Below are 20550 nucleotides of genomic sequence, written 5' to 3'. Positions count from 1 at the left end.
CATAGGCCCACTTCCTGATCGATCTTATTTCTTTTACAGCGGCCAGACCATTATTTGCAATAAGAATCTTTCTAATTATTGTGTGGCCATCGTGATCTTTAACAAATTTTTGTAGAGGATGGTTAATTTTTTGATCAATTGTAGTATTGCCAATGAAATTATTTGGTAAAATCGAATGTTTTAAAGAATAATCGTTGATTTTATAGTTTGAACTATGGATGAACCATTTTTGCGATACATTGAATGCAATTGGAGTGAGATTTGTTTTAGTTATACGTGGTATAGAATTTGGTCTCAAAGAGAGCAGTCTCCTCTGAGATCTGAAGCGAATTGAACCACGATAGGACAGTATCTTGGAAATAGATTATAAATTAATAAGATAGGGTATTTTTTAATTTAAAGATGGAATGAAAAAAAAATAGTTAAAAGATAAAGTGATGAAGATGAGATATATCTGTGATTTATGCTAAAAACGAAATCAATGTCTATATGAGTACCTATCTTTTTTGAAAATGTAATTACTGAAATGCTTTTTCCTTCCTTTTTTTTTATACGATCATATTTTACTTTACGTATTGTAAATATCGGATTAGTGAAACCTTATCTTTTGTATTTTTTATTTTTGATATTTTGTCCTTATTATAGTATAAAAACATAGAAAACAAACATCAGTAGTAATTATACAAGAAGCGATCAAGAATTTAAAGTCAAAGACAAAATACTGTATGTAATCATAGAGCGATGAGATTAGAACAGTATAATGCTAACATATAAAATTTAGTAATTTCGAATTCTATATTCAAGAACTTCGAGAAAACCTGAATCAAGCGAACCCAAACAAAAAAATGGCATACCGAATCGGTAACCCATTTAGGTTCGGGTAAGAGAAATTGAATATTGTCTTCGTCGTATCAATCAATATTCAAACCGTTAATCAACTGAGAAAAAAAAAAAATTAGAAACTTTCGGGTTGTTATAGAAAGGGTGAGTTTATATATTCATGTCAGATGATGTTTTCCGGTGGTTGTCATTTTTATAACATTGCAACCAATTTTAGTTATCTTTCTTATCAATAACTGATTAGATGTAAAAAAAGAAAATAATCTATAAAATATTCATTATCTATCATACAATTGATTAGTTCTATCATCATGAAGTCATATAGCGATGATGATCACACCAAATCAAGTTCGGCTCGGAGTTGTGATAATATTTGGAACAAACCAAAAATACAACAAGAAAATTGATACAAGCTAAGCTCGGCTTTCAGGGTAACTTGATATTTATCTTTATGTGGGTGCGATTTCTTTTTTTTTTGACCTTTTAAGTGGGCCCTATTTACTAAACCCCATGGAAATAAGAGCGGAATACGTTTGAACTTCGGACGACAGTATATTAGACTTTTTTAGCTTTAATTTTTTAAGTGGAACTGCCGTACAAATGTTACTCTTGTGCCATTTTTCCCTGCCTACCGTTGAGCGTTATGTCTATACTCCGTTACTTCCGGCCTGCCTCAGAGTGTACGATATGATATGATATGTCTTGGTAATTGGAGATGGGAAGACAAGAACTATGGAACGTTTGCGAGGGCGTACAGACCGTATACTGCACAGTTAGTACTAAAACAGCTGGCCATACTTTGTCCGAGCCAAATCACGCAGGCTCTAGTCCCCCGGATGAGTTGTCCTTTGTCTTCCGTCTTCTCCATTACCTTCTGTGCATATGGCACCAATCCGCTTTATATCCATCCCTCTTCCAATCCGGTTACCAAGGAGATCGAGGCTGAGAATTTTATACCAACAAAAAAATAACATGTAAATACATGTCGTGCAACATTACACTGTTATTTCCAGTTTGATGTTCGACTTCATCTTGGTCTTAGTCTTAGTCTTTCCTCCCGCCCCATCCACCACCAACATCCGTCTAAGTTTTTGTTGCAGCTCTTTCTCTCTGGCCAAGCACTGCTCTCGGTGTTTTTCCGAACCGAAATGAATTCTGGATTTATTTTATTTCTCTTTCTTCCTCTCTTTCTGGGTAGTTTTTCCCCTCTACTCTGCAGTCAATTCTCTCTCTCTCTTTTGCCATAACAAGAAACTAATCTCATTCACTATTTTCCATACAAACCAACCAACCTCATACATAACATAAATTCGCATTATTACCCAGTTAGTGCCTAATATCGTTTCGAAATGAACAACATCTCATCATATCCTGGTGCTTTTGCAGGATTGGAGCATCTAATTATGCTATGCTCTGCTATGTTCTGCTATGCATTATCCTGCAGATGGCTACAGATATGAAATATTTAGGCTTTGTTCGAAACTTGATTTATTAATCAGCTTGAATTCTAACTTGAACTTGGATTTTAACGATGTATATATCGATGAGTGAGTGTGTAACTTTCAAATCTTATTGTCCAGTAAGTTTGTAGTACCTTCTGGAATAATTTCACAGGTGCAACGCAACATTACTTTAGTTTATATAAGTAGTTTGCTGATTAGTCCCTCTTTTTATCTTTTATAGATTGAATTTTTGAAAGAAGGGCTATCTAGTGCCTATTTTTGTTCCTACAATTGGCAAATAGACCTTACCTAACTAAACTCTTCAGTTATTGTTGGTTTTGTTTGGTTTCTCTTTGTTAGATTAAGCTCGTTGCTACTTCGTTTCTGGGTACTCTCAATTACTCATCCTTCCATTTGGCGTATACTAATAATAATTTGAAATCATTTATATATATATACATATATATATTATTGGTGGTTAAAGTAGTGGTGGTGGCAACAAGATTATCTGCAATATTACTTTTCATAATTGTTTGAATTTGGGTAGTGATTAAATTATATTTCTATATATACAGTATTCAAGAGTCATTCCTGCACCCATACTCTTTCGACTCGACTGTTATTATTAGTAAATAACAATGCTAATAGGTCATACCAGTAGTGATTCTTCGTCTGCAGGTGGTGACAACAATGGTGCCGGTAACTTAAGGAATGCTGATTATGATGAAAAAGATTATGATAAAAATGGTCTTTCATTTCAAAGAAGTGTAAATTTATCAACCTTGAATTCAAAATCCGATGCTTCAACTGATATTAGCTATAGATTTTTACCCTCAGGTGAATATAAAGTAGAGGCAAATAAACCTAAAACTTTCTTAAATCAAGATGATTTAGAAAAAGTCACAGATTCTGAAATCTACCCTCAGAAAAGATTATTCTCTTTCCTCCATTCAAAAAAAATCCCACCTGTTCCACAAGATGATGATGAAAGGAAGATTTTTCCCTTATATCATGCAAATATCATTTCAAGAATATTCATTTGGTGGGTATTCCCAATCATTAAAGTGGGTTATAAAAGAACAATTCAACCAAATGATCTTTTTATAACTGATAAAAAAATGTCAATCGACGCAATTTACAAAAGCTTTGAAAAAAATATGAACTTTTATTTTGAAAAGTATCGTAATGAATATAAAAAATTACATCCAGATGCTACAGATCAAGAAGTAGTAGAAAATACAGAATTGCCAAGATTTACTGTTTTAAGAGCTTTATTCTTCACGTTTAAATATCAATATCTATGGGCTGTCACTTGTGCTATTTTATCAAATTGTGCATCAGGTCTAAATCCTTTATTGACTAAAAGATTAATTGAATTCGTCGAAGCAAAAGCATTGGTACCAAGTTTACATGTAAATAAAGGGATTGGTTATGCTTTCGGTGCTTGTATTATGATCTTTGTTAATGGTGTCTTTTTTAACCATTTTTTCTGTGCTTCTCAATTGACTGGTTCTCAAGCAAAATCGGTATTGACTAAAGCAGCTTTAAGTAAAATGTTTAGAGCAAATGGTTATGCAAAACATAAATTCCCAAACGGTAAAGTTACTTCTTTTGTCACTACAGATCTTGCAAGAATAGAATTTGCTATTTCATTTCAGCCGTTTTTGGCAGGTTTCCCTGCCGCTTTGGCAATTTGTATTGTATTACTTATTGTCAATTTAGGGCCTATTGCTTTAGTTGGTATCGGTGTCTTCTTTGCTTCATTTTTCTTCTCATTATTTGTCTTTAAGCAAATTATCGGTTTAAGAGTTACATCTCTAATTTTTACAGACGCTAGAGTGACAATGATGAGAGAAATCTTAAATAATATGAAAATGGTTAAATATTATGCATGGGAAGATGCGTATGAAAAAAATATAACTGATATTAGGACAAATGAAATAGATAAAGTTAGAAAAATGCAATTTATCAGAAATTTTATGATCGCTCTGGCAATGTCATTACCAAATATCGCGTCTTTAGTGACGTTTTTGGCAATGTATAAAGTGAACAGTTCAGGAAGAACACCGGGCAATATTTTTGCTTCTTTGTCATTATTTCAAATCTTAAGTTTACAAATGTTCTTCTTCCCTATTGCTATTAGTACTGGTATCGATATGATTTTAGGTTTAGATCGTTTCCAAAATTTATTAGAAGCTCCAGAGATCAATCAGAAACTATTGGATGAAATGGCTCCAACTTCAGATATAGATCCAAATACAGCTTTAAGAATGAAAAATGCTTCATTTGAATGGCCAGACTATGAAAAAATTGATGCCGAACAAGAAGCTAAACAAAAGGATAAAAATAAAAATAAGAAGGATAAAGTTAAGAAAAAAGAAGAGTCTAAGAAGCCATCAGCAAAAGAAAGCAGTCCAGTTGATCTCGAAAAATTTGCATTTTCAGGTTTTAAAGACATTAATTTAGAAATCCATAAAGGTGAATTTATTATGATTACTGGTCCGATTGGTACCGGTAAAACTTCTCTTTTAAATGCAATGTCTGGTTTGATGGAAAAAACCGAGGGTTCAGTACAAATCAATGGTGAATTATTAATGGGAGGTTATCCATGGATTCAAAATGCTACAGTTCGTGATAACATTATCTTTGGTTCCCCCTTTGATAAATCCAAATATAATATGGTTGTTAAAGCGTGTTGTTTAGATGCAGATTTAGATATATTACCCGCCGGTGATATGACTGAAATTGGTGAACGTGGTATTAATTTATCCGGTGGTCAAAAAGCACGTATAAATTTAGCAAGATGTGTCTATAAGAATAAAGATATTTACTTGTTTGATGATGTTTTGAGTGCTGTGGATTCTCGTGTAGGTAAGCTAATCATGGATGAATGTCTATTAGGATTATTAAATGGCAAAACTCGAGTCTTGGCCACACATCAATTGTCCTTAGTTGAAAATGCAAGCCGTGTTATTGTTTTAGGAAATGATGGATCTGTTGATATTGGTACTGTTGAAGAACTAAAGAAACGTAATCAAACATTTATAACTTTAATGGAACATACTACCCAAAAGCAAGACGAAGATGAAGAACAAGATGAAGAATTTGAAATTGAAGTAAAAGAATTATCTGAATTAGAAAAAAATCTTACTAAAGTTACTACAAAAAGTGAGGTTGATGGTCATATCATTAACAAAGAAGAAAGAGCAGTTAATAGTATCGGATGGTATATTTATAAAAGTTATTTAAAGGCAGCTGTAGGCAAATGGGGTTTCCTTGTAATACCATTGTATGTATTCTGTGTGACCGCAACTACATTCTGCTCTCTATTCTCATCCGTATGGCTTTCATTTTGGACTGAAGATAAATTTCCAACAAGGTCGACTAGCTTTTACATGGGTTTGTACTCTTTTTTTGTCTTTGGTGGTTATATTTTTATGACTTCTCAATTCACAATTGTTTGTTTTATTGGTGTAAACGCTTCTAAGAAACTAAACTTGAGTGCAGTTCGTAGAATTCTTCATACACCAATGGCTTTCTTGGATACAACCCCACTAGGTCGTATTTTGAACAGATTTACAAAAGATACCGATAGTTTAGATAATGAACTGACAGAAAATGTTCGTTTGATGTTGGCCCAATTTGCAAATATAATTGGTGTCTGTGTTATGTGTATCATTTATTTACCATGGTTCGCAATCGCCATTCCATTTATTCTATTAATATTTGTTCTGGTGAGTAACCATTACCAGAGCGCCGGTAGAGAAATCAAAAGATTGGAAGCTATCCAAAGATCATTTGTTTACAATAATTTAAATGAAGTTCTTGGTGGTATGGATACTATTAGATTTTATAATAGTGAAGAGAGATTTATGGCGAAGTCGGATTATTTGATTGATAAAATGAATGAAGCCGGTTATTTGGTTGTTTGTGTTCAAAGATGGGTTGCCGTTCTTTTGGATATGATTGCAGTTTGTTTTGCTTTAATTATTGCTCTGTTATGTGTTACTAGGCAATTCCACATTTCAGCTTCATCTGTAGGTGTTTTGTTAACTTACGTATTACAATTACCAGGGCTGTTGAATACTGTTTTGAGAGCATTAACGCAGACTGAAAATGATATGAATAGTGTTGAAAGATTGGTATCATATGCAACTGAACTTCCAACGGAAGCAGCATATCGTAAACCAGAAAGCTCACCTGATCCATCTTGGCCTCAGGAAGGTAAAATTGATTTTGAAGAAGTATCGTTTGCTTACAGACCTGGCTTACCAGCTGTTCTAAAGAATCTTTCCATGAGTATTAATGGTGGTGAAAAGATTGGTATTTGTGGTCGTACTGGTGCTGGTAAATCTACGATTATGAGTGCTTTATACAGACTTAACGAATTGGAATCAGGCAGAATTATTATTGATGGAGTGAATATCAGTAATATTGGTTTGTTTGACTTAAGAAGAAGTTTATCGATTATTCCCCAAGATCCTGTTCTATTTAGAGGTACTATTAGAAAGAATTTAGATCCTTTTGGAGAAAGATCAGATGATGAATTATGGGATGCCTTATCAAGAGGTGGTTCCATAGATAAGGAAAGTCTTGAAGAGGTTAAAACACAAAAGTCAACTGGCAATAGTAAAGTTCAGGAATTACACAAATTCCATTTAGATCAAGAAGTTGAAGAAGAGGGTAGTAATTTTTCGTTGGGTGAAAGACAGTTATTAGCTTTGGCAAGAGCATTGGTTCGTAATTCTAAGGTATTAATCTTAGATGAGGCGACATCATCAGTTGATTATGAAACTGATAATAAAATTCAGAATCGTATTATTGAAGCTTTCAGTGAATGTACAATTTTATGCATTGCTCATAGATTGAAGACGATTTTGAATTATGATCGAATCTTAGTACTAGAAAAGGGTGAAATTGCAGAATTTGATAGTCCATATAATTTGTATAAGATGGACGGTATTTTCACAAGTATGTGTATGAGATCAGGTATCACTGAAGAGGATTTCAAATTAAAATAATGATAAAAAGTCCTTTATTGTAAATTAGTTGTTCTTTATTTTTTTTTTGGCACAGGATTATTTAATGTAAAGTATTAATATTTGGAAGTAGTAAATCGCATTTTACTCATTTGGCATTTTAATTTTAAAAATAATGTAAATTTTTTTTAAAAAATCATTCAATCATATTGATGTATATATTAGAAATGTATTTAATTTAAAAAAAATCAATGTATATTAACTTAATAATAGTATTTTTTATAAACATTCGTTGTTTTGTTGGTCAGTCATTCAATTTCAGTTCGTTGAAATTTGTTAAGACAAAATTCTTAAAAATAATCTAATTTATTATAAGTGTAAAACTGCAAAAATGATAATGTCTTTATGTCCTATAAAGATCAGTTACTTATAAAACGAAGTGGAAAATATATATTTAATTATAAACATTTAAGAAAGGGTATAATGGAAGGGAATCTTTTATCAGATCTAAAGATCAGCCTATTTATTTAGAACCTGAGAAATCACAGGATAATGAAAATTTCAACTTGTCACCAGAAGTCCAAACACCCCAGTGCTTTTCAACGTCAGAAGTACCAGAAGTGTCTGGCTTCCAGTCTTCATCGAAAGCTTCAAAAACAATGACATTAACACCCCAACCTCTCATAGCACAGATACCTTCTTGCCAGAATTGAGCAGCATTGGTCAAAGATGGGTAAGCACTTTCAAAGTTAGTACCGTCGGTTGGCCAACCAGTTTCACCAACCCAGAAAGTAATGTCAGTAGAACCCTTAGCGGTTTGAATAACTTGCAAAGCTTGCATAATATCATCGAAGAATGAGTAAGAAGAGTTTTGCATGGTTTGACCTTGCCAGTATGAGAAAGCGTTAGCCATAACGAAATCACTAGCAGTGATGGCTGGAGTACTGTAACCATCAACTAAAACGTTCCAAGAATCGACAGTACCGACTTGTTTGCTGGAGTAAGAATTACCTTGAGAATCATTAATATTTTTAACTAAATCACGGATTTCGTTGATTCTAGAAGCTAATTCAGATGGGGTCAAATCCTTACGGTACAAAGCTTCAGAACCGACAATGAAACCAGCAACTGTAGATTCCTTTAAAGTTGGTAAGTAAGTTTGTAAAGCAGCTTTTTCAGCAGCAAAATGAGCATCATCGTTTGGCCAAACACCAACGAATAATTTAAAACCTTCAGCTTCAGCAGCTGGACCCAAGTTTTGTAGAGTGTTACAATCAGAAGCAGCGTATACTTTGATAGTATCGGTGTAACCTTTTAAAACTTCTAAATCGCTTTCAAATTGAGAAACAGACTTACAAGTACCATCATTGTTTTTAACACCCAAGTTAAAAGCTAATTCACCAATAGCAGCAACTTGAGTAGCAGATAATAAAGCAGTAGCTGCAGCAACTAAAGTAGATAAATGCATCGTTACAGAGTATGTTAGTATTCTATCAAACGATTGATTTCTTGTATGATCTATAAATGAAAATTTTGATCTAAACAATAACAAATAATGTTTAAAAATCAAGATTAAATCGAATCAAAAAACTAAAAAAGAAAATAGAACTGGAAGAAAAATGAAGGGAAAATTTTTTTTTATTCAGCACTTATTAAATATAAAAATTGTAGCTTAAAATCAAAAATTCTATGGATACTATATATCAAAAAAAAAAAAATAGAATATAAATAAAATAAAATTATGAAATATCTTTAGGAAATTATCAACAAATGTTATGTTTATCAAATGAATGGGAACGAAAACTTACATAAAAAAAGAATAATATAAACATTAAATCCCTATGTTTACTGATTTAAAATCACCAGTTTTCATCAATAATAATTGACCAGTACTGGCTTACTTGCTTGCTTGTATCCCAAGTCCTCTTCTTGTATGGATAGGTATTGTCTATGTGTGTTTCTCTTCTACCAGCTTCTCAATTTCGAAACTGTTTAAAATTTCGTTTCTTTTTCTCATCCTCGAGACAGTTTTCGGTTCTTTTTTTGAATTTGTTTCTGAGAAAAGCCGTACAGAACCGAAATCAAAGAAAAATATTCAATTTTGTACTTCTAATTTTAGAAGCCTTTTTGAAAAACTACCAAGGAAGAGACGTCATAGAGAGCAGCAAGAGCTTATTGCTGATATTTTTCTCCTTGTCCTATTAATGGTGAAATCACAGAGAGATAGAATTGAGTAAACTTTTGCCTAGTCAATTCTATCTATCCAGAAATAAAATAAGAGAGAGCATCAGAAGGTTTGATCCAAGTTAATTATTTGTTGTCTACATTTTTTTTCGTAGTAATAATTTTTAGTCTAGCTGACTGTCTATTTTGTATTTACCATTTAAGTTGTTTGTTGTTCCTTAATTTTACTCAGGATGGAGTTAATGCTGGAGGAATTGAGAAATTTAGAATTTGGGTTAAGCTTGAATGTAATTAATGAGACGCTTTGTATTTGTATGCATTCATTTTTAACTGTCCACTTTTTCCGTAGACATATACCTTGCCTACGCTGTTACTATAAGTTATTTATTGGTTTTTTGTCCAGCTGATCTCCATCAGCATGTTTAAGTTCAGTCGAATCAGGAAGGAGGTATAATAAAGAAGTTGATAAAAATAGGACAGTATGTATTTAGTTTTAGTTCAGTTTACAGTGGTCGTGCATTTTCTTTCTATTTACCATATTTTTTGTCTGCTTGAGTCTTTTCTTTATTAAGAGAGGTTGACGTTATTACTAGACATTTAATTTCGTGGATAATGTTCTTAATCTTGCTCTTGGTCATCCTACTCATGTATGAAGTAAATGAGAGCCAAAGGTGATTTGAAAATTTCTAATGTTCGCATTTTTACTATACATGTGTCTATCTATCTGTACTAACTCATAAGACTCTACTATACTAGAAGATTTTCCTCTATATCACTACTAAAATTATAAAATATTCATGCTAGGTAAACTTAACTTCTATTAGTGGTCATTCTCGATATTGTCGGTATTTTTGGCAGTTAAGGTGGGGGAGAGGGGATTTATATGCATGTATATGCATGTATATGCAATCATTACATAGTAGATAATAAAGTTAACGATATCATACATGAGTCCTGAATTTGAATGCGTCCATGAGGAACAGTTCCCGGGAGTTCTAATTGACCATCAAAAAATTGATGAGCACCTTCACAACCTTCGAATTGGTCTTTGGAATCATTGAAACTTTTCTTTACATGATCCCATTTACCAAATACTAGAAGTAAATTTGACATATTGTCTGTATTTCCAGGTTCAGATCTGATTATTTTTTCGATTCTTCCTAAATTATTTTCTATCTTATTATATTTCTTTAAATTTTCATTATAATAATAATCACCACTATTAATCCAAACTGCTTGTGAATAGCCATTTTTAAATGAACATTCTGTGAAAACATTGCCAAATGATTGAGCTATTCTTACATGATAACCGTAAGAAAATTGGGCTCCATAAAAATCACCGTATGCCTCCTGTGGTGACACTACTTTTTTCTCAATAGTATCAACAGTAACTCTGACGTTTACAGGAACTAACTGAGTTTTTAATTCCAATGCTTCTGGCTTTCCTACGTTGACATATTTAGTCTGTTTGAATTCTTTACCCTTATTAGAATTGTTGTTACTAGATGGTTTAGACATTCTAATAGTCAAACCTTCTCTGTAACGACCATTGTCCTCATCCAAATATCTCATAAATGGTAATGCTGATAATCTAGGCAATTTTGATGCGTATTTGAAATATTTGTGATAATCTTTTTTAAAAACTGTGTTAACTAAATATGGAGGTGTAACAAAATATTGTAATAACGATGCAATCAAAACAGAATCTGATAATTTTTTTTGATTTTTAGAAGTTCCGGAATCATTATTATTATTATCACTTTTCTTCGATATTTGTAAAATTACAATTTCACCTACGTTGTAAATAGTAGCCGTTTTAGCAATTTGATACAAAGTTGAAGTGATTTGTTCTAAATTGTGGCAATTATCTAAGATACTGGTTGGAATACAAATAGAATAATTAATCGTCTTTGATAATATCTTGATCGACTTCTTTGGCTTTTTTAAAACTGGTTGAGATGATTTCGACTTTGGATTGGACTTTATCTTAGACGTATCATCCTTATTAGTCTTTTTATTATCATTAAATTTCCTCTTCTGGGCCATTTTGAATCGTTATATGGAATTGCTTAGCTTGTCAGATCCTAACTATCAAAATTTTTAATCAACTTGCATATCTGTATTAAATTTTTGAGATGAGCTGAAATATTTTTTTTTTAGCTATTAAGAAAAATGTATAGATAGAAAACTCATCTCTTCAGTTACAATGTTCGTCTTTTATGATGTTCTAGCTAGTTTACCATCTTTGATCACATGACTAATCAGCAATGTATTCTTTGTTGTGAATTCTTTAGTTGTAGATATCTAATAATTGTACGTCGAGTAAATGCTGTTATGGTATTTATTTTATTCGTCTATTTGGTGGTAGATTAGTACTGTTAATAAGTATATTTATTAATAAAGAGTTCTATATATCTCTTCTTCTAATGTACAAAGTAAGTAAATAATATACAATACTATACAATTGTTTCAAATAGTAGTTACTATTATTCTTTATAAGTATGAATGATAATAACACTTATTATCTAGTGTTCTAGATCTTACAATCCATTCGTATTAAACTATGTTGAAACAATACAGCAAATTAAATATATCCTTAAGAATCCTCATCTTGCCAAGCTATTATCAAAATAGAACTAATCTACTACATTTAATAGTCAATTTATTATCACACCATTTTTTTTTCAATTTTATAGAATATTTAATTCGACAATTCTACAGGAAATGACGACCTCTCTAATATCAATGCTTTTTTTTGGCTAGAAGTATAATAATCTGTCAGAATTATGAGGTAACACGTGATATATACGTATTACGACATTATTCATATAGGATAAAGAAATGTTACTTTACACGAAAGTGTTATTTCTGACGTTAAAACTTTTCCAACACTGTATATAAGAAATGACAAGATCTTAATTGACACTTGTCATGTTAATTATATTCCCATGTGTATATTATATACTTTAACACACCTGATCAATATCAACTTATTAAGAATGTCCTTGGAAATAAATAAAGAATCTATTACTATGAATGATTCGGTAGAAAATCTACAACATAATTCTCTACATAATCAGATAATAAATGTGGGTTTATATAATAAAACTACTTATTAACTTGCCATATTCCAAGAATTTATTTTGTAAATTTCTCAACTAATGTACTATAGTCACCTTAAAATGTTTACAAGATCATTAATGTTTAATGCCAATTTTATCACTTTCTTTTTATGACAAAAAATGAAACTTCATGAGCAAAATATTAAATTACTTTTATATTAATATGACTTTTTAATATTTACTTATACATAAATTAAAATGAAAAATCAAGACAACTCCTCAATTATTTGATAAATAAGTAATTAGGTTTCAATATATATACATGGATGGGTCTTAATCTGACACGTTATACCTTTATCCAACATTATTGTGTTTAACATGATAAAAAATCAAACCATTTCGCAAAAAGCGATACACAGCTTTTCAAGCTATCTAATAAGTTACTGTCATTACAATTGTTGTTAGGTTGGTCAGCAGCCATCTAGAATAGTTTAAGATCTCTTAGTAAAACTAGATTTTCAAGAATTATGAAGTTGAGAAAAGTAATATTTCAACTGACCAATATGATCTTCATATTAACAATCAATATTTCGAACCTATTAGGTCTAGAAAATTTTAATGTAAACCCTACTAACTTGGTTCAAAATATACCAACCAAATTTCATAACTTTATTATTATCCATTGGAATTATTGGAGGAAACAAAAACGTCATTAAATTCCGAACTGTATTTGAGTCTGATATAAATCAAATGATAAAGCGTCTTATCTTGTTACATTATAAATAAGTTCCAATTTCTATAATTTTATATAAGGTATATTTATAATCATCCGTATCAATATATCTTTTTTTTCTCATCAACTGAAAGTCTACCAGCACCAGTATTGGTTATTAAAAGTAAACCTCCAATTATACTCAAGTTTTGGTAGAACTTGTACATTACAAAATCCCTGTTAGAGTAATCATAAAACCAATAATTGTTTAATGTTATATTATAAAATGCCAACAATACCCCAAGCATAATCGATGATATTTTAGTTTTATAACCAATTGCAAACGAAACAGTTCCCATTACTGTAAGAACAATAGTAATCCAGGATTTCCCATATGTAAATGTAATAAACATGAAAACAATTAAAATTCGACCAATTAATAACAAATAACCTTTATTCTTGTCATTCTTATTTGTAACTTCTGGCAATGAAGGAAAAGTGGCTTTGTCATTAACAATAGTATCTCCCCATGAAATGAATAAACCACCCCTTACGCTAATATTTCTTACAATTAAGGATAATTCAAAGAAGGAACATAAACTACTCCCTGAGGAATATACAAGAACATAATGTCAGTGTGGCGTAAGTAGAATATTTTCTTAAAATTAATACAGTGGAACTAACCAACATTGCAATTACCCCCAAGATGAGAAATAGATAAATAAATATCTTAGGTAAACCTCTTACCATAGTCAAGAAGTAAACCTGTTCACTCCATTGTGTTATTATTCTATAGGAATCTTCATAAAATGTTGCTACAATGAAAAACCTAGCAATCGACGGTATATAAGGTAATACTTTTTGAACTATAGAACTCTGACTTATTCTGTTAATAGAGGACGATATCTTGCCATCGATTATCTTCCATTTGCTGCTCGATTTATTATTTCCGGTTGGGAATTGACTAGTGGGTGCTCTAGATATAGGAATATTATCCTGGTTGCTTGAAAGACGGGTATATATCATTATTAAATTGATTCTAGAAAACAAATTTTAGAAATACAGGGCGATCAACTTCTTAGCCTTTACAAGAGACGAAATCGTATAACAACTATTTATTATCTATACCATGCTTAAAATTTCAAAAATATTTAACTAAAATAAAAAATTACCTTTATTTATATGCTAATCAACTCATTACATTTTGAATTAATGTTGGAATCTTGAATTTGATGACTTGGCATTTTCGTTTTTAAATCAATGTTGAGGTTTTTAATCTCGAACTGCTAGGTTGTTCTTTCAGAATCTAGCTAGTAATATCTAAGGGGAAAGAAAAAGATCCGAGGAGTTAAATGGGGACTGGCTAAAAATGAATTCAGCATATGACTTATGTGATGTAAAATTTAACAAGAGAGAAGTGAAAAACGGGATTGAGTGTTTCTGCAACGATAAGAAAAGCCGAAGAAAGCAAGAGAGATTTAAGCGACAGTAGATATAAACGTAATTTTTCAAAGATTATTATCAAATATATAATGAAATATGTATTTGATGTTATATGAACGATATTTGGAATACGGTTATATATTATCTATAAAAAATAAGATAAAAGACTGGCTGGTAACTTACCACCTTCACTCATAGTCTTGGCAATGTCTTGCAAGACTTGTTTGGTAGCAGAGGCGTCGGCTTTGATTTTATCAGCAACTTCAACCATTTGTTCGTCATCTAAGGTGTCGACAATTAGACCTAATTGTTCATCAATGGTAGCAGCTTTATCAGCATCACCGAAGTAGTCAGCATCTTTGGCAGAAGAACGGATAGCTCTCTTGTTCTTCTTCTTGGCAGCTTTAGCAGCTTCCTTAGCTTTCTTCTTATCAGCTTTAGCGTTGGCAGCAGCAGAAGCATCCGCTTCAGCTTTAGCCTTAGCTTCGACTTCAGCCTTGGCCTTAGCTTCAGCTTCAGCTCTGGCGCCAGCTTCTCTTTCCCATTTTCTTTGTTCTTTTTCCTTCTTTTCTTGTTCCTTGAACAACTTAATACGAGGATCTTCACTCATAGCTCTTTCAACCAATTTAACTAATCTAGAGTTATCAGCGGTCTTCTTCTTGTCTCTTGCAGCCTTGTTCTTCTTTTCGATGTAACGTTTGTGATCTCTGTTGGAAGAATCATCTGGAACATCTTCGTCCAAGAATTCGAAAGTTCTCCAGGAGTCGAATCTGTTCCAGAAGGCGTAGAATTGTTCAACTTCTTTCTTTTCGGTTTCCAAGTTACCTAAAGTTGGAATTGGAGTTTTCTTTGAGAAACGAGCTTCAGATTCAAAAACTGGGCCCCAAGATTCAAAGAAATCATAAGAATCACCCTTCTTTGGTGGTAAAACATCAGCTTCGAAATCACAAGAATCGTATTGAGATCTCTTGGTGGAATCAGTCAAAGTTTCAAAAGCCTTTTGAATAATCTTGAAGAAACCATCTTGGTTCAAACCACCAGAAGCAGAAATCTTATCTGGGTGATGCTTCAAGACTTGTTTTCTGTGAGCCTTGATAATTTGAGCATCGCTGGCCTTGAAACGCAATTTAGACAAACCCATAGCAGCGTACAAATCAGCAGACTTCCAATCTCTTGGGTCATGAGTCAATAAAGTCTCATCAGCTAATTCATCATCAAATAATAATTCATCTGGATCAACGTTGGATTCATCAACAGTCTTAACATTCTTTTCAGCTTGCAACTTTTCAAATTCAGACCAAGTATGGTTTCTTAAAGTTCTTTGAGCATGGTGTAAAAAGAATTTACCAACTGGTTCAATTGGTCTACGAACAGACTCAGTTAATTTAGCACCACTGTTAACTGAAACAGTGATATCGGATGTTAAAGCTGGTAAAGTAAACATATTTAAACTGTTATGCGCTTGCTTAGTTCCAACAAATTAAATTAAACAACACCCAGAAATTATGATAGTAGGCAAATACAAAATATAATATCTTAATTATAATAACGTATCTTATACATTAATATATATACACTTTCTTACTTCCTCATCACCATCATCACTATACATCATCTGAAAATTTTTTCAGTATTGGATAAAAGATTGAAAATTTCATCCTGCATAGCGCAGCCAGAGAGATGTTAAGTTACTACATACATACATAACGATGGGGTGGAAAAGTTGAATAAATCGATCAATTCGATGAGTTGAACTTTTCATTTGATATAGATGAAATAAGACAATTAAAGAGTTAGTGATTATTTATTGAGTCGTTAATAGTTAAAATTATTGTATTGGGTCAGTGACTGGAAAATAATTTTTGGTATTTATAATTTTATTTTTAGTTTAACATAGGAAGCAGCCAGAGAGATAAAGGCATAAGAAGAGAGAAGCATGAGTGGATTGCAGAGACAAGATTTAATACTATTTAGTGATCAATCGGTTATATCGAGTCAGCTATGCGATGGTAATTCCAATGATATGATTTTAGTTACACATACTGCTGCTACTTTGCCAACTTGGTTGGTTAATGCCTTAGTGGAGACTAAAGTATTGGGAGCGCCATTTTCTTTGAAGACAGACTCTACTCCAAGCAGTAATGCTCAAAAGTCATCAAGGAATGATCCGTTGATAACAATTGCATCATTTGTCCACAATGCAGATTATTTTGATAAAAACTTATCAAAGTTAAAGATAGGTAAAAATGATTATAAGATGGTTGATCTTTTCACAGATTTTGTAGTTAATAACATTGGTAAACCAAAGGACAAAATAATATCTGATATATTAGGGTCATTCCTGGTAGACACAGGTTCAACTATAGTGTTAGAACAACCAGAAATATTACTAAGTTTAATAGAAGGTTTAACTAGCGATGAGTTAAGTTTATGGTTCATCACACCATTGATGAAGAAATGTGGTTTATTAATCGTTGTAACGAGTACAGAGCTGTATTTCAATAATACACCATACGAATCGACACAAGACAAAAACATTTTAGATCATTCAAGATTCACTGCTGCCTGTACATACAAATCCTTAGCAGTATTGAATTTGAAACCTCTTGAAACAGGGCGTGCAAAGGATGTAACTGGTACTTTAAGAATCACTAGGGGTGGTGCACACGATTCACATCCAAATATTCATGTTGTAGAAAACGAATTTCTATATTTAACCCAAAAGGACTCGACTAAATTGTTTTACAGATGAGGAAACCATCAATATAATTCAATTCCATAATTCATTAATTAATTAATTAATTAATAAAGCATTGTCACAATTCCAATGAATTAAAAATCGTGACAAGCATTGCATCGACAAGAAGGATATGATCCCAACAAATTATAATATAACATCCAATAATCCAAATGAGCAAGATAAATTCGTGGTGAATTGGTATGGTGCATTTGAATTAGGTTAAAGCTAAACTGCATGTTTATGTATATCTATATATATAGAAGGTGTTTAAGTATGGTATGGCTGTAGTTGTTATAGAAAGTTTACCCGGATCTCAAATATCTTTCAATTTCTCTTATCGTCGGATTACCTTATACTGTTCGTCGAATATGATATTGGGTGGCGAAAAGTTACTAGTCGAAATAAGATACAATTTAAAGATTATTATTATCCTAAAGTAAAGATAGATATAAAGAAGTAGTACTCTTTTAGAGTTAAAGATTTGAATTAAAGATAGGATTATATTAATTGTTGTCGAGGTGATTGAGGATCAAGAGACCTAGGGGACAATTGACTAGGAGGGTATTGTTATTTTTGCAAGAAACAGTTTTTTGAAGGATGTTTAGAAATAATTACGACGGTGATACAGTTACCTTTTCTCCAACTGGTAGATTATTCCAAGTAGAATATGCCTTAGAGGCAATTAAGCAAGGTAGTGTTACAGTGGGGTTACGTTCTAATAAATACGCTGTATTGGCAGCTTTGAAGAGAAATGCTGATGAATTATCGTCTTATCAGAAGAAGATTATTAAATGTGATGAACATTTAGGTCTTTCCTTGGCAGGTCTAGCTCCTGACGCTCGTGTCTTAAGTAATTATCTAAGACAACAATGCCATTATTCGCAATTAGTATTCAATAGAAAATTATCAGTTGAAAAAGCTGGACATTTATTATCTGATAAAGCACAACAAAACACCCAATCTTATGGTGGTAGACCATATGGTGTTGGTTTATTACTTATTGGTTACGATAATAGTGGGGCTCATTTATTAGAATTCCAACCATCTGGTAATACTTTAGAAGTTTATGGTTCTGCAATTGGTGCTCGTTCCCAAGGTGCTAAAACTTACTTGGAAAAAGTTATGGATAATTTTGTAGATCTAGAGGATCCAGAAGAACTTATCAAAACATGTGTGGAAGCATTAAGACAGTCCTTAAAAGATGAAACACTTACAACAGAGAACCTATCAATTGCAATTGTAGGGGTAGATAAACCATTCACACAATTTGATAATGAGAAGGTCACACCATACCTTTAATTAGGTTTCCTCTTAAAGATTTTCAAATTCATATCAATTATATAATGAATTTAACGTCATTTTATATATCGCATTATATTTTATAATATCACTTTATTCAAATCTGAATTTTTCACCTATTTATTTATTTATTCATTTATTTGTTGAAAATGTTAATAATTCTGGTTAGTTGTTAACTGGGAAACGTCCGAGGTTGCTCTATTTAGTACTATATCCAAAGGCTTCTGATAAACATTGAGATTTCTATAAAAATTCAAGTACAATGTTAACCATCATTAATATCAGATATAGTAAACTCAATATATGAATCAGTCTGAAATAAAACAATTTATTTTTAATATTAAGAAGTAATGTAATATATATTCACTGATAAATACTTGAAATTTAAAACGAGAGAAACTTCTACAAAAGTATTAAACCAGTAATTGAGTGATTACTAAATATTACAATTTTTGGGGCTTCTTCACTCCAGAAATCTAAAAATAAGAGTTTATTTAGTTCGAAATTTACCAATGCTTTTGAATTTAGAAATTTAGGGCCTTCTTAATGTAGAACTGTCTGGTCACAAATGGTAAAAATGTCAAAATCAGCACTACAAATTATTATAAATAGTATAATATAATTAATTAAGATAGTACAAAAGTCCTGTCTAGTTCTTGAGCAAATGAGAAGGTGAAAACCAACTTAACCCAATGTTTCGGTAAAGCAATGAAATAGAGGGCAAATAAATCAAAATAGTATGATCTATAAATAGGTATATTCAAGGCAAATCTGAAAGGGTCACATCAAATCTATTATTAATAAATCAATTCCACCTATCTGTAAGTGATGAAGTAGTTACAAGAATCACAATACTTCATCAAGAAAATTTTAAAACTTTTAAAATTGAATATATTTCTTGATATTAATATAAAATATCCCTCATATAAAAGAATTGTTAATTATGTTTTTCAATAATTCAAATTCGACCAGCAAGAGATTGAAAAAAATCAAAAAATGGAGTCACACTTGATGCATAAATTATTCATTTTAACCGTTCAATACACCAATCAACGAAAATTGAATAATTTAATAAATATGACGCTAAAAATAAAGATTAACAAATTATATATTAAAAGTATACTTCTAAACTTTTTGAAGAATTAAATAATACATGAAATAACGATTAATTTCAAATTCTGTTACAAAACAACAATATATATCAATTTTTGGTAAATGACATTACTCATAAATCGTTTTTCAAATTGATTGGGAGATTTCCTGTTAATTGAATCAAATATAAAATTGCCAAAATATTGAATCTGATGAAAATTTACGTTATTTATGAAAAACGATAACATATTTGACTATATATATATCGTGCAACATATATAAAAATCAATGTATATTCTTCATTAATTAAGAGTTAAAAACGCTCATTCTATACCAAATTTTTAAAATGATTAACTACATCTACTGTTTTAAACATCCATGCTCTAATGCTGGTGAATGAACAAACCTGGATTTCCCCATAATCAATTTCACTCTAACTGAATATATCCATGGCCAAATTGGGGAAAATTCCCATTGCTTTCTTAAAATCTCAAAAAAAAAAATTTTTTCTCCAACTCCGAACTTTAGAAAACCCCCAAATTTTGTAACAAAAAACCCTGCCTCTAAGGGTTTCCATTTTTTTAAACACAAAAATTTGTGGCCTGAACGCGGGCAACCCTTTTTTAATCTCAGTCTTTTGGCCTTCAATGAAAAAAAGGCCGCCGGAAAAATAAACCCGAAGGCCTCCTTTTTCTAGTAAAATTTTAAAATTTTGTAACGAAAGAGCCCCAACCCACACCCCTTGGGGGGTCACCCC

At 31.6% G+C, this 20550-nt stretch overlaps 6 protein-coding genes and 1 further gene across 6 annotated transcripts, besides 2 other annotated features; 3 read left to right on the top strand and 4 right to left on the bottom strand.

The window, feature by feature from the left end:
- Positions 1 to 2920: 2920 nt before the first annotated feature.
- Positions 2921 to 7303, top strand: YOR1 (ATP-binding cassette transporter YOR1; the record flags this gene model as incomplete). Its single annotated transcript, XM_001645162.1, has 1 exon — positions 2921 to 7303. The coding sequence occupies one exon, from the start codon at positions 2921 to 2923 to the stop codon at positions 7301 to 7303; it is 4383 nt and encodes a 1460-aa protein (XP_001645212.1).
- Positions 7304 to 7784: 481 nt separating this feature from the next.
- Positions 7785 to 8729, bottom strand: BGL2 (glucan 1,3-beta-glucosidase; the record flags this gene model as incomplete). Its single annotated transcript, XM_001645161.1, has 1 exon — positions 7785 to 8729. The coding sequence occupies one exon, from the start codon at positions 8727 to 8729 to the stop codon at positions 7785 to 7787; it is 945 nt and encodes a 314-aa protein (XP_001645211.1).
- A 1628-nt stretch (positions 8730 to 10357) lies between these two features.
- Kpol_1060p5 (RNA methyltransferase) lies at positions 10358 to 11491 on the bottom strand (the record flags this gene model as incomplete). Its single annotated transcript, XM_001645160.1, has 1 exon — positions 10358 to 11491. One exon carries the CDS (start codon positions 11489 to 11491, stop codon positions 10358 to 10360), a length of 1134 nt encoding a protein of 377 aa, XP_001645210.1.
- A 1850-nt stretch (positions 11492 to 13341) lies between these two features.
- Positions 13342 to 13821: a sequence feature (similar to hypothetical protein; correction of possible frameshift sequencing error~similar to Saccharomyces cerevisiae ERV29 (YGR284C)).
- Kpol_1060p4 lies at positions 13342 to 14245 on the bottom strand (the record flags this gene model as incomplete).
- Positions 13823 to 14245: a sequence feature (similar to hypothetical protein; correction of possible frameshift sequencing error~similar to Saccharomyces cerevisiae ERV29 (YGR284C)).
- A 562-nt stretch (positions 14246 to 14807) lies between these two features.
- ZUO1 (zuotin) lies at positions 14808 to 16106 on the bottom strand (the record flags this gene model as incomplete). The annotated part of the gene is made up of 1 exon (XM_001645159.1): positions 14808 to 16106. The coding sequence occupies one exon, from the start codon at positions 16104 to 16106 to the stop codon at positions 14808 to 14810; it is 1299 nt and encodes a 432-aa protein (XP_001645209.1).
- Positions 16107 to 16598: 492 nt separating this feature from the next.
- Positions 16599 to 17414, top strand: ELP6 (Elongator subunit ELP6; the record flags this gene model as incomplete). Its single annotated transcript, XM_001645158.1, has 1 exon — positions 16599 to 17414. The coding sequence occupies one exon, from the start codon at positions 16599 to 16601 to the stop codon at positions 17412 to 17414; it is 816 nt and encodes a 271-aa protein (XP_001645208.1).
- Positions 17415 to 17999: 585 nt separating this feature from the next.
- Positions 18000 to 18701, top strand: PRE5 (proteasome core particle subunit alpha 6; the record flags this gene model as incomplete). The annotated part of the gene is made up of 1 exon (XM_001645157.1): positions 18000 to 18701. The coding sequence occupies one exon, from the start codon at positions 18000 to 18002 to the stop codon at positions 18699 to 18701; it is 702 nt and encodes a 233-aa protein (XP_001645207.1).
- Between the last annotated feature and the right edge of the window lie 1849 nt (positions 18702 to 20550).

Source organism: Vanderwaltozyma polyspora, genomic scaffold (assembly GCF_000150035.1).
Source record: "Vanderwaltozyma polyspora DSM 70294 KpolScaffold1060 genomic scaffold, whole genome shotgun sequence".
In the NCBI taxonomy this organism is placed as follows: Eukaryota; Fungi; Ascomycota; class Saccharomycetes; order Saccharomycetales; family Saccharomycetaceae; genus Vanderwaltozyma; species Vanderwaltozyma polyspora.
Note: the sequence above shows the minus strand (reverse complement) of the source record. Positions and strands in the feature narration are given on the sequence as shown.